This window comes from Egretta garzetta, unplaced genomic scaffold (genome assembly GCF_000687185.1).
Source record: "Egretta garzetta isolate BGI_Z169 unplaced genomic scaffold, ASM68718v1 scaffold1, whole genome shotgun sequence".
NCBI lineage: Eukaryota > Metazoa > Chordata > Aves > Pelecaniformes > Ardeidae > Egretta > Egretta garzetta.
Window position 1 is genome coordinate 2229960 of NW_009258542.1, and position 13856 is coordinate 2243815.

Below are 13856 nucleotides of genomic sequence, written 5' to 3' on the forward strand. Positions count from 1 at the left end.
CAGTACCTAAAGGGGGCCTATAGGAAAGATGGGGAAAATCTTTTTAGTAGGGCCAGCTGTGTTAGGACAAGGGGAAATGGTTTTAAACTAAACCAGGGTAGGTTCAGGCTAGAGGTAAGGAAGAAATTTTTTACACTGAGGGTGGTAAAACACTGGAACAGGTTGCCCAGAGAGGGGGTGGAGGCCCCATCCCTGGGAGCATTCAAGGCCAGGTTGGATGGGGCTCTGAGCAACCTGATCTAGTTAGTAGTGTCCCTGCTCACTGCAGGGGGGTTGGACTAGATGACCTCTAGGGGTCCCTTCCAACCCTAAACATTCTATGATTCTGTGATTTGTAATACAGCTGAATCTGTACCAGATCTCTAGAAGATACTAACGTTTTTGTCTGCTCTGAAGCATATCAGATGTGCATCCTGGCAGCTGTCTTGTCTTGCCTTGGAAAAAGCACGAATGCAAAAATCCCATCAGCCATCCTTTGCGCTTCCGTAAGAAGCAGGCTCCTGTGTGTGAGCAGGGAATCCTGGGTGGCTTGGCAGCCCGCGTGGGCTGGGCGTGGGGAGCCTCCAGTCGGCCAGGCGTATGTTCTTGCAACAGGAATTTAATGTGTTTGGGGTGGAATTGTGAGACAGGTTTTGCGGAGCTCTTCGGGACAGGTTTGCGTGTGAGAGCAATCTGTCTGGAACTTGCTGACACGGCTGTTTCTTACGTGTGGCTTTGAAGTGCTGGTACTGCTGTGCCAGTGCCTGCTCTTTTCTCATTCCCTGTGCAAAACTTGGGGCTGACAGAGCAATGCCCTCTAGTCTGCCTTCTCTGAGACCCCTCGTTCATTGTTCAGAGTGGATCTAGGGCATCTACAAAGTCCAAGCCCGTCAGGATCCGGGAGCTGGAAGGAGTCTACTGGATCCTTGAGTCCCGGTCCCGCCGTCAGCGCCGTGCGGCCGTGGCTGGGCGCCGCTGCAGGGACCGCGCTGCCTCGCCCCCTCGTGTGGCACGAAGCTCATAATGGACCGGGCAGTGCTAGAGGGAGTCTGCGGGATTTATGGCTTCCTCAGCTTCCCTGACGCCTCAGTGCAGTCACTGAGGGTGGCTCTTTGTGTGTTTTGTCAGAATTTGCAACCATGAGGTCATTTCGGAACAACTGATTTTCCTTAGAAATAGAACAGATTTCCTGCTTAGTGTTTTAAAATAATCACATGTCCTGGGACACCTGGCTGGGGTCATGTCAAGTAAAACATCAGGTTTTCATTTTATGTTTATCAAGAGCAAAGTTGCCCTTGATGCAGTTGTTTCATCCTCGTTCCAGAGCATCACACTGCTTTTGCCCACTTTTAATGCTGCAGGGGAATTCGTCTTGGGCCTTATTGTGGATTTGGAGCATATGAATGTAGTTTATGTGAATTAGCTGTACTGGCTGGATTTGCTGCTGTTTGGCTGGAAAACTTTGTGTTCAGAACTCTGCACTCGAGGCCACCGTTGTTCCCTTGGATCCTTAATTCCAAGTTTTGTAAAGTCACTTCCTGGATTGCAGGTAAAAGACTGGGAGAGAAAAGAATGAAGCAGAAGGAAGTGATACCAACTCGCAAGCTTTGCTTATCAGCTCGAGTGACAGAGAGGCAGGGATAAAGTCCTTACTGGGGGCGGACATTAAACTGTTAGAAGTTAAGTTGAGTGAACTTCAGAGGCAGCTGCGTAAGTCACTTCAGCCTTGGGACACCAGTGATCTATGCTTCAACAAGTTCCCTGGGTTAATAAAAGGGTACAGGCTGTGGTATCCTTGGCGTGCTGCTGAAGTAGGGGTGGCTGTAGGGGGAGAGGATTGCTTCCAGCAGCGCTTCGTGCTTCTGCGCTGTTGTCCTTGTTCGGAAGCATCTGGATCTTGGTTGTATTCTAAATAAATAAATAAATAAATAAAAATGCTGATGACGAAACTAAGGATGATCACCACTTCCCCAGGAATTTTGAGGTTTGATTGTATTCTCATGATGACTTTTTCTTGGCTGACTTTATTTCTTTATTTCTAAAAGTTACATCTTGGCAACTAAGAAATTAATATTCCTTGTAAAAATCAGAAGTAGTAAATTACTTTCGAATAAAAGTGTTTTGAGGTAAATGAGTGATGGTAGTAGTTATCTGGTTTGCTTTCATGTGATGAGTTTTCAGTTGACGGTACTGGTGCTGCTTTTATTTTCCCTTATTTTACAATTGTGGCATCTTGTGGTAATTACGTGATCTGGCATCTAGCAGGGCAAACGAGCAGTGGTCCAGGTGTTCAAGTGGCTCGCTTCATAGTGTATTGGGATGAGGATGTGATGGTAAAAGAAAGCTAATTTATATAACATTATATTGTTACTAAAATCTCCGTGTTTTTACACCGCCTTTGGTTTAGCAGCGGGTTAAGCTTTCTGTCGGAAGGATGTGTGCGTCGGGGATGATAACGGCTGCTGCTGAATGGAGCTGGGGGTGCTGGCGTATCGGCGCGGGGCCGCGCTTTCCCTGCGGCCGGGCGTGGTGATAACGGTGCTGTCCGCAGCGCGATCCCTTGATTTCTGCACTTCTGGTTTATACGGTGTATTCTTTGACGTGAAGAATACGAAGAAACAGTTTTCTTCTGCTTTTTAAACAGAGAAGGCAGCTGAGAACACCTCTGCTCATCAACTCCGTGCTGTGGGAACCGGAGGCAAAGAAAATCAGCGATCCTGGGCAGCTTTGTGCGGGACCGCTGTAGCCAGAGTTCATGTTTGGGCACCCCATAGTTTTGAAGACCTCTTTCCTAGCAAGATGAACAACTTCTGCCTGCTTCCCTCCGCTCTTTGCCCAGTTCCCCTCCCTCCCTTGGCTCAGCAGAGCTGCGTTTTTAGCTAGTTGGATCAAAAATGTGATTTTTCTCCTTAAATAACCTAGGCAAGGTAGTTTTCTGTCAAAGATTGAAGAATACGTGTGGGCATACCATCTGAAGGTAGATACTGTGCTTTAGTTTCAGCTCTTATCATAGAATAGAATAGAATAGAATATCAGCTGAGGAAAAGCTCTGAAGATTACAAAAGAAAATAATTTTGACCTTGATCCCTAGTTTTAAGCATGCAGATAAATTGTTTTTCATCAATAACTGTGTCTTGGTGGGATTTTGGCAGAAAGAAGTATGAAAAGAAATTATAGGGACGGGTATGGAAAGGGTCTGTAACTTTTCAGCAAATACTTTGCGTTCCACTGTTGTAGCGCTGATTCGTTGCCCTTTGGCATCGCCCTTTTATAGCCCTTTATTTTCCTAGTGGGTATCTGTGAAAATTATCTCTACCCTTTGTACTGTGGCTGTGCGTGTGTTTGCTGTTTGTAACTGGTGTGGCGGCGTAAATCCCTTTTTTAAAAACAACAGCTTCCAGTTTTATAAACCCTGACTTGGAGACCGAACGCTTCCGTCGCTGATGGAGGGTTTTTTGGGCGGGCTGGCGGTGTCTGTCCACGAGGTGGCCACAGCACCCGCTCGCCATCGGCCGCTCGCCGCCTCCGGCTGCGTGGGATTGAAACGATCTTCCTCGCTTGCAAAAATGTGAAACAAGCCTCTAAGTGTAGTCTCTCAAACATAATTTCAGTGCTATTATAAGCACTTATTCTTGAACGAGAAGGGAGTAGCGGAGAAAACTTTGCAAAGTATGACTGATAATGAAATTTTCATGTTGCCAGGAAAAACTGAGCTAGATTAGCTGCACGGTAACCTGCCTTAGACTTTGAAGTGGCACGTGAGGGAGGGGAGGAATTTCATCTGACTGGCTGTAAAGAATCTATTTAAGCAAACAAAAAAAGCATTATTTCAACAAGACACGTAAGCCACGTAGGATCGGTACGTTCGGTGCACTGGAGGGAGAAGCAGCCTGCAGACCTTCCTGGGAGATGTGATCTCCGAGTTACCTTTTGTGCTCAGTGGCGCCCGCCAAAATCACCTGCTCTGCTTAATTAGGAGAGGTGATTGCTTTAGAAGTCGGTTGTTTTTAGAGTGAGCGTTACAGATCCTGATCTAAAAATGCCTATAGAAGCTGATGCATGAGTAGCTAATGTGTGTAGCTTGTTGAAATGTCACCTGGCTGGGTGGGGTGATGAATGATATGTTTCTTATTTCATTTATCAACATTACAGCAGTAATACTGGCCAGCTTAGGTGAAATGCCTCCTGCTGCGATGAGGTATAGGAACTTTGCCTTCCCTTTTCTGTGCCGTGCTCTGGCCCAGTGTCCTGGTTTCGGCTGGGATAGAGTTAATTTTCTTCACAGTAGCTAGCATAGTGTTGTGTTTTGGATTTAGTACTACAGGAATGTTGGTAACACCCTGATGTTTTCAGCTGTTGCCCAGTAGTGCTCAGACCACTCAAGGACTTTTTGAGCTTCTCCCGCTCGGCCAGGGGCATAACAAGCTGGGAGTACAGCACAGCTAGGACAGCTAACCCAAACTGACCAAAGAGCTGTTCCAGACCATAGAACGTCATGCTGGGGGGGGTTAGTTAGTTCGGTCGGTCGGTTGTGAGGAGACTGCTCGTGGCTCGGGGACTGCTTGTGGCTCAGGACGGGCTGGGCATCGGTCGGCGGGTGGTGAGCAATTGCATTGTGCATCATCCGTTTTGTATATTCTGTATATCCTGTTATCAGTCTCACTATTACTATTATTATTATTTTCTCTTATTAAACTGTCTCTATCTCAGCCCTCGGCTCTAACCTTTTATTTTCTTCCCGATTCTCTCCCCCATCCCGCTGAGGAGGGGGTGTGAGCGAGCGGCTGCGTGGTGCTGAGCTGCCAGCTGGGTTAAACCAGGACACCCAGCTGCCCTCTCCGCTGCTGCGCTTCTCGCCAGCCGAAGTCTGGGTGGAGGGATGCTTTCCAGGCGTGAATCCCTTTAAGCAAATGTTTATCTCTTTTAATTTTACAACTGTTTATTCATCAAGCTCCCAAATAAGCACGGTGGGTCGGTACAGTAGTCCTCTTTGATCAGTCTGGCTGCAGATGGGGAGCAGGAGGCAGCCTGCATTAACCGGCTGGGGGGCTGTGCTCTGTGGAGTTGTGGAGAATAATTCTCAAGTAAGGATGTGGTCATCTGTCGTACATACAACTGAAACTTTGCGATTAAACATGAACATAAGCTTTTGTTCTGCTTACAGTCTTCTGTAACTCATGACAGTAGGGCTGCTAATCTAGAACAGATTTGAAAGATGTTCTGTTATATCATAGGTAAGTTTCAGCTATGTAGAAAAATACTGGAAAATGTAGGGAAGGATTTGTAGGCGCAATGATTTACGAAGACTGGAGATTTAGCTTTAGTTGTAACACCGAGTAGCAGCTCCCCGCTGGCTGCTCACCCTTCCTCTGCCCGCCTGAGCGCTCGTCTGGGCTGGGAGAGGCGGACTTCCCGGTGGAGGAGCAAGGACGTGGAGCACAGGGCTTTTATTTCAGTTCTTCCATCAATTCTTTTAACTACCACACTACTATTAAAAATGAAGACACTGCATGGTTGGCAGATATTGTCGCCGCACTCCTGTGCCTGATGTTTTCGGGTGGTGATGTCGCAGTTCCCCGCTCAGGAAGGGGGAGAGCTCGGTGGCTGAGCTGGTCGGATACCTGGGGTGACCCCGTGGCTGCCAGGCTGCCGTCCCCTGCGGGCTTTGGTGTTCAGGCCTGCTACTATCCAGGTGGTGTGTCTGGAGTCTGATTCCTGGCTAGGGCTCTTGGGCCCTTCACGAAGGAGATCAAGTTTGTGGCGATTCACAGGCGGAGGAGTAAAAGGAGATTGGGCTGGGTGAAACGGGTGCTTTATAAATATATGCTAAGCATTCAGGCTTTCTCTTTATTTTTTATGGGTTTTGGTAATGGCATTTAAAAAAAAATAATCAGTGTTTTATTGGTTTTACATGGCCTGCAATTACGTATGACCTTTCAGTTGATACAACAGTCTATATCCGTTATATTTCTAAACATTGACTGTTAAGCCAAAGAACTTTTCTAAAGTAAATCCATTGTAAATTCTGAGGCTAGCATTCATATTGATTTATCTTTTGTAAACACTGTATAAATGCAGCACTTGAAAATTCAGAGCGTATTTTCCAAGGCCAAGCTGGAGAGACTGCTGTGTGGTATATAATGATTTTGTTGTGCATGTATTTAATGCTACCAGCCCACCTGTTCAGGACAGTAAATTAAATGATGAATAGCCCTAGTGAGCTTTTCCCTAGCATGTGGTCTGCACCATCAGCACAGATATTTTTGTGACTGAAGAGGATTCTGTGTAGTGAGAAGTTTGAACAGCTGTATCTCCTAATTACAGCTTCCACGTAAAGTCCGGTTTTTAAAGTAAAATAATCCGCGTGTTTTAACATTGTTGCCTCAAAAAAGTTGTTTGCTTCTGTGGTTGCAAATGGATGGCGCTGAGGCTTGGCAGCAGGAGGTGGGAGGCGAATCTCAAACTCCATTATCTTCATCTTTGCCAAAGAATATTTGCAGTAACATCTTGAGTTACGCTCTGGTCAAGGACTGGACTGAGTTAGAGAGGCAGTAGCGTGGAATAGAGTTTGTAGTAGGGCTACCGGTTGGATCCAAGGTGGACGTGAAATAGCCTTTTCCCTGTAAACATAACACTTGCTATGAAAAGGTACTGTGGTTCTCTGCACCATCCATAGTGGCTAGGCTACACAGTTTAGGTTTTCGCTAGGGTTCTTTGCTATTAGCAAGCTAATTTTGCAAAATTCCATCTTTAAAGGCTTGTTATAAGGGTTTCAACATTTTTTGACCTTGAATGAATAGGACTATCCTATTTGGCTTATTCCACATGTTGCTGCTATATCCATCTCTATATTTTCAGAGATATTTTTAATGAATCTTTTTCAGGTAACAGTTTATGTATGGGTGGGACTTCACTGTTTTCACTTCCACAGCTGAAGTGAATTATGTCTTGTTAGTCTGTGTAACTTACTGCAGAATCTGGGAATGTCATGCTGAAGTGAGTAGATGCTGTGAATGATGTTCTCATGTCTTTCCCCCCCCCCCTTTTTTTTTTCTTTTTAGGACTTAAATACTATCTATTCTTTCCTTCATGGACTGGACATACTCTCACATTTCAGGGAACATCAGCTAAGGTAAAGTACTATGGAGCTTGTTAGTGTTGCTTAGTGCAGCTGGTATCTACGGCTAGATTTTTGTGGAGATGAGCAAAGCTTTTGTCTGCCCGCACTTTGAGGTGGCAGAGCATCGGCCAAGTCCATTGCTAAGTCAAGTCATTGCAGTAATGTGGCATGGCATCTAAACTAATTAGCTTTGCTAAGAACGAGTACAGAGCTTACTCCCATTTGTCTACAAAGGACTGTGTAGACAGTGCCCTGTGTTAAGTCTAGATTACAAAAGCTTTTGAATGCTTCAGACATTCAGATGATCTCAGAATACATAAAACGGAAGGCCAACAAAGCACAAAAAGTGCGTTGGAAGTATTTTAGTTCCTTCAGTTCTGTTGCTATGGGTAATTCCAATGTGTGGGAGTGATTTAAACGCTTAGAGAACATGCTGTATGTTATCTATTTGGATAATGAAGAACACCGTAATAATTTGAATTTTATGGTTAAGCACATCCTTTGTTTAGAACAAAAATAGTTGAATTTGAGATCTTAGAGCCTTAAAGCGATTCTACTGAAATGTGGTGATTAATGGCTTATGATCTTTGGGGATTAAAACTGAAATTAAACTTCTCCTCCTCCCTCAGAATAATGTCATCAAGTGCCCGCTATGAGAGGTACAAGGGCAACCAAGTTCTCTTTTGGTAAGTACGTACTGCTTGTTGGAGTTCTTCAGCAGAAGCGTAAACAAAACCACTGTTTCACATGTTGTAATGTATCGGTTGCTTTTTCAGTAGTGGTAAGTTAAAAGCTTTGGCAGGAGGGGTTGTTAACAGCTTGCTTTTTCAGTAGTGGTAAGTAGGAGGCTTTATACAACATTTAAGCTTGGCCAGGCTAGTTAAAAGCTTTGGCAGGAGGGGTTGTTAACAGCAGTACGGTGTTGACATTGGAGAGGTGCCCATGAGTCATCAGCAGGGCTCCCGTGGACATGGGAGGTGTGTCTGCCGAGCGGCAGGATCAGTCCCAAAGCAGGTAGTGTCACCTCTCTGGGTGTGGGAGCGGTGGTGACGGCTCAGTAGGTGGCACTCTTCCCCCAGAGCTGGCTCTGGCCGCGCCGTCAGGAGCCCAGTGCCTCTGTAGGAGTCGGGGATGGAGCTCCGTCCCTATCTCTTCTTTTGAACTGCTAGAATTAGTATTCTGGCTTAGAGGTTCCTGCTGGGAGGCAAATACACTTCCCCCCCCTCATATTTTAGCACTGGTTATGGTGTGTTTATCCTCTCACAGCTAAAACTGACTTTCTGTGTAAGGCACACCTTCCAGCACACACACATCGACGAGATGCCACCTATGAGTTCGTGCGGTGGGTGTGTGTGACAGGGACCTGTTCCAGGACCAGGCTGATACGTGGGGTTGCGTGCTGGAAGAGGAAGGGGATGTTAGGCTGTAGCTGGGAAACGTCAGTGCAGCGCTCTAGGAAGAGGCAAAATCTACTGTAGTAAAACATGGCAACTTCTGCGCAGACCTATGGGGCTGTAGGTTGGAACAGTTGGCAGACCCCTCGTCTGTCCCTCTGGGGTTGGGTGGCACAGCGGGAGACGATACCGTATGTGCATGCGATGCAAGTGCAGAGGTGGAGGAATGCAAAGCAGGACTCGCATGTAGGAGTCTCCTGTTTTATCCGTAAGGCTTGATAGCTCCATTTACTGTTACTGTCCATGCTGAAATGCTAATCAACTTTAGCATGGAATAAAAACTTCCCTGTATTTGTAGTTTTATGTACACTCTCACTGGAATGAAATGTTTTTTACTGAAAGTTAATAATTTAATCTTAATAAAAGAAACTTTAAAGTTGGATCAAAAGTCAAATTGTAAAGTGTAAGATATATTCTGAATGTAAACATGTTTAAAAAAATTAATGCTTGGTAGTGTTCTTAGGTTTCCTGTCCACATATCAAATTGGTAGGGTGGTAGATCATTAGTTTACTACAGTAACATTGTTTTTGAGTTACTGGAAGAAGAAAGCAGATATCAATGTTTTCTTTTCTTACAGCTCAGAAACTATTGCAAGATGCTGGTACATACTGCTCTCTGGATCTGTGCTCATGAAGGATTCCATGTTTTTACCACCTTGCAGGTATGTAAAGCTGTTATTTAAGGTAAGGCAAGGTTGATATTTTTTTAATAAATGCTTTCTTATATGTTGATGTTACTGTAAATTTTTCACAATTTCAAAATTTATTCATTATTTTGTTTTTCTAAAGTTGGGTAGTGAAAGAAATGTTCTGCTAGTTTCATTTAAATTCCCTCTCACTTGTCCTACATGTCGAAATGTCTGCATGAAATACTGCACTTGATCATTTTGGAATCTCATTTGGCTGGACTTTTAAGGTTAGAAAAGAACTTGTAGTTGGCTTGTTAACTTGAGGGTCCTGTTGTGTAACTGTTTTGTCTAGAGTTCCCTGTCTCGAAAAATAGGACTGCAGATCACACAGCTTCTACTGTTTAGTTGGAGGCTGTATTAATGGCGGATATGATTTTGGTGCAAAGCAGAATAGAGGCCAGCAGCGTTGGTTACAGAGAGCATGTGACAGGAGTCTGGCTGCATCTCCTCATTGAAGCACAGTGAACACTGTGACGTGCTTTCACTGAAGCATGCTGTTTGACTTGAGCTGGACCTTGCTGCACTGTAATACTCTGCCTGACCTTGTGCATCACTCAGAAATCTTACTTCGCTATGTCTTGAAGCTGCATGTTACTTATTTGTATTCAAGCTGCACTTCTAGGCTAGGCAGGAGTGGTTTTAAAAATAAACAAAAAAAAATTTAGACTTGCCTTGGTACCCTGTTTGGATAGTTTTTGATGAGATTAACAAAAGCGCTGCTGCCTCTTACCAGATGAGGTGAAGGCTTTCCTCCTGCACGGTGGTTCTGTGACGGCCTCCATCTCCCGCGGGCAGCGGGGCACTGGCTCGCTCCCACCACAACTGCTGCCTTGGTGCTCGCCAGCGTGGTGCTCTCCCACTCCTGCAGCGTGCTGTCGCTGCTGGGCTGGGGCAGGACTGCTTCCCTTTGGCCACAGCGCGGCGTGATGAGGGTAATAAAGAGGGGGTACTGACTTAATGTAAATGTCTTTCCTTTCTTCACATACGCGCCTATACCGAGGTGTTTATGAAACTGTGATTAATTGGTAGCGCTTTCCTCAGTGTGAGTTGACCACGAGTTGATAGACTTCAAAAATGTCAACTCCAGCTCAAATACATTTCCGTATACTTGAATTTTATGGTAAGCACTAAGAACATATAGGACTGAATTCTTCAACTCTGTTCTTGGTTATCTATAGGCTGGGTGTTAAACTCTTGATGCTCCTTGAGTGAGTGAAGTTCAACAGTGCCAAAAGCAAGGACTCGGCAAGTTGATATTTGCATAAAACCTAGATAAAATTGTTTTGCTAAACTTCATGACTAAGTCACTTCAGTGCATCATTAAGGTGGTTGCTTTTTTTTTTTTCCTTTTTAAAGGCAGAACTGATCCGTTGTTGCTAGTTCACAAGGTTACAGCTAATTTTATTATGGGTAATGAGGAAAACCAGCTGCTAGATGGTGAAAGGGTCACAGAGTTCTGCTAGATGGAACTGCTGGCAGGTTAGGGTGTGCACGGCATGGTTCCTGTGGTGCAGTGTCCCCTTAGGTACCGAGATCACGTGAAAGGAAGAGAATGCACTCCTCTGGATAGCCAGCTTGTTCCCTGCCTGTGTCTTGATTGCAGTGGGGGGAAGAAATGAAAAATTCAAATGCCAGAGGAGCTTTGATATGCTAAAGGTTTGAAGGAGAAATGTACACACGTACAATTAGATAAACTAAAATTATTGCTAATTAGTTAACGAGTGCAAAAGGATGCTGAAAATCTCTGAACCTTTTAGTTTCCCCCAATGCTTTTGACTCTGGGGCCACTTGTAAACTCCTGCTCCTTGCTTCCTCCCCGGGATGCTGGGGCCACGCGCACGGGTGAGGAAGCAGAATTGCTGCATGGGCACAACAACAGGGGAAGGAAGAGCACCCTTTGCTTTCCGTTTCGTTCAAATTAAACACATGTGTTGTCCAACCTCAGTTTATAATTTAAAATACAATGCTTTCTTGATTTTTTTTTTCTAAATTTACTTTTTTTTTTAGTGCCCAGTATAACAGTGGGATAAATTTAAGTTACTTTCCCTGCTCTGAATACCTCATGTAACACTTTTAGTTGAGGGAGCTGCATGGTCACCAATCATTTACAGATTATTTTCATATGAAACGGTGCTTTGGATAATTTAGTAGTATATAACACTTTTAGTTGAGGGAGCTGCACGGTCACCAATCATTTACAGATTATATGAAACGGTGCTTTGGATAATTTAGTAGTATTCTTTTATAATTGTAATTAGCACCATTTTAATTGCATTTAAAGTAATATTTAATGTTCTGCATTATTCCTTGTCCCCAACCCAAGTTCCTGGTTATGAGAGTCATTCTGAAAGGAGGTTTAAATACACGTCTGTAAGGAAACACAACATTGCCTTCATTCTCATTGCCTCAGGTAATACAGAGCTATTCTTTTTGACAGGAAACAAAAATAGGTTGTTTGATTCTGGTTGTTGATTTTTGCTTAAGCTTTAACAGTGGAAATTACGCACAGTATACCATTAGGTGTAAATCATCTTTGAAGTTTGTGTTTTTGAAAAATTTCTATTCAAAGTTGATAACATGGTAGAGGTAATTACCTGAATTGATTGGTGTTTGTGTGCTTAGGGTTGGTTTTGTGGGGGTTTTTTGTTGTGGGGTTTTTTTTTTCCTCTTGCTGGAGTTTGGTGCTGCTCCTGTACTTTGATTTTTAGAGAAATAATGCCCACCTTTGGCAATATTATTTACTATAGTAGGAAAAACTTTATATGAGTTTAAAAGAGGATATGAAGGACATTTGTCCATGCAAAGAATTAATCTTTGTCTGATGAAGAACTTGATGCCATGTTCTCTGTCTAATGAGCATATGAACCTATAACTGTGTGATATTAGTGAAATAAACTTTACGGAAGAGTACATTGTTTGGGATACTGATTTATCTGTGCTTTTTTTACCTCCATAACAGGAGAGTGGTGGGCAAGTGTAGGGAATGAAATGAAAACCATGCCTGAGGTGGTCTGAGATTGCTGAAGGAAATGGAGACACCATTCCAGCCAGTTAGGTTTTGGTAGGCTTAGTGCTGCTCAGGTACCAGTGTTGGATAAAGCCCAGCTGTTTGATTTGTTGAATATGGTATAAATGTGTCAACACATAAGCAGAGGAGAGCGAGGTTAGAGACAGGTGTCATCTGCACAAAAGTGATGCAGGAGGCTTTGAGATGTCCTGGGGGAAAATGGATGAGGACCAAAATAGAATCCTTAATGTAAGGAAGGTGGTAACTACCAAGGGTGAGAATTTAGGCTTTAATCTGGAGACCTCCTAGTACTTTGAAAAGGTCAAGAGCCAGGTTTGAATAATTGTCATTCTGGAGGAACTGGGTAGACAGAGGCGTTTTGTAAAACAGGTAATAGTTAGCAAGTGTATTCAGTTTGAAACTCAGTCCTTGTGCGTGCTTTGTAACACTCCCCAGTTAGCCCTTTGTTATGTTGACATGGTAATTTCAATTTGATATTTGTCCTCTGGAGCATCTGACAAACAGATCATGTTAAAAGAACTTCTGTACATTTTTAGGGGTTTTTGCCTGGAATAATGGAACAGGTTTTTATAAAATGTGAGAAGCAGGGTATTGGTGTTTTTCAGTTAGAGGAAGCTGGTTTCCGGGCAATCAGGGGTTTTAAGGCCCCCTTTGCTTGTAAAGTTATTGTTTTTTAATATGTTTTATTTGGCAATCATCCTTCGAAATTCAGGATTGTATTATAAACAACCTGCCTAGCGATTTTAATAATTATATGAAAAACTGCAGTTGCAATTGATTGTTAGTGAGATACTTTCAGTCTCCGTAACTAAGCCTGGAAGGTGATGATGATTTACTGAGTATTTCTTGGTACCACCTAATGATACTTGTCTTTTTTTCTGTCATCTGCCCCACGACTACGTTGATGGATAGGCAGAGACTTGTGTAGACAACTGTAAACTTAACCTGGTTAAGATGTTGGTTAAGCTCTCCTTGTTTCATCCACTGTCTACCCTTCGGTAGTTGCAGAGTCAACAGAGCTTCAGGGAAAGCTTAGTTTTCTTCTGCAGATCTTTTTGAAATAAAATATTCATAGATTCAAACCTGAAAGAGGCGTAGCCCCACAGAAGCATAAGAAGGTGGGCGATCACTGCTTTATTGACTTTCTGTAAGTATTTGAATGAATAATGCTGTAAGCTGTGGCTCCCTGTGCTTGAGAAGGGCTTTTTGTTCAACTTGGATGAATTTGTATGCAGGCTGTAATTCAGAAATTGGCTTAAAAATTGGAGGAGTAAAACTTGCATCCAGGTACGATAAATCTAGTCAATATTCTGACACTGATGATCATGATGAGAAAAGCCCTGTAAGGTTTTTAAGGGAAGAAGCAGATCAATCAGTAATATCAGGTACAAAGATGGCATAACCTTGATTACCCTATTGCCTGGAGAATGGATTTGTCAATACATTTGGCATAGTAGGAAAAGAATTTGCCTGTAACATGAAAGCGATGGCTGGAACAAAAGAAGGGGATTGACGGATTTTGTGGAAGGAAAATCATGTCAGCCAGTTAAAGAGTTTTTGTGTTAACCTTGCTTGTTAATCAAGAT

At 43.6% G+C, this 13856-nt stretch overlaps 1 protein-coding gene across 1 annotated transcript in view; it reads left to right on the top strand.

Moving 5' to 3' along the window:
* Nucleotides 1-13856, top strand: part of RAPGEF6 (Rap guanine nucleotide exchange factor 6) — a gene marked incomplete at its 3' end in the record, with an annotated part of 43563 nt that overhangs the window by 20235 nt on the left and 9472 nt on the right. Inside the window, exons 2-4 of the mRNA XM_035902734.1 lie at nucleotides 7041-7111; nucleotides 7729-7785; nucleotides 9132-9215. Coding sequence (XP_035758627.1) covers nucleotides 7041-7111; nucleotides 7729-7785; nucleotides 9132-9215 — 212 coding nt within the window. The remainder of the gene's footprint in view (nucleotides 1-7040; nucleotides 7112-7728; nucleotides 7786-9131; nucleotides 9216-13856) is intronic.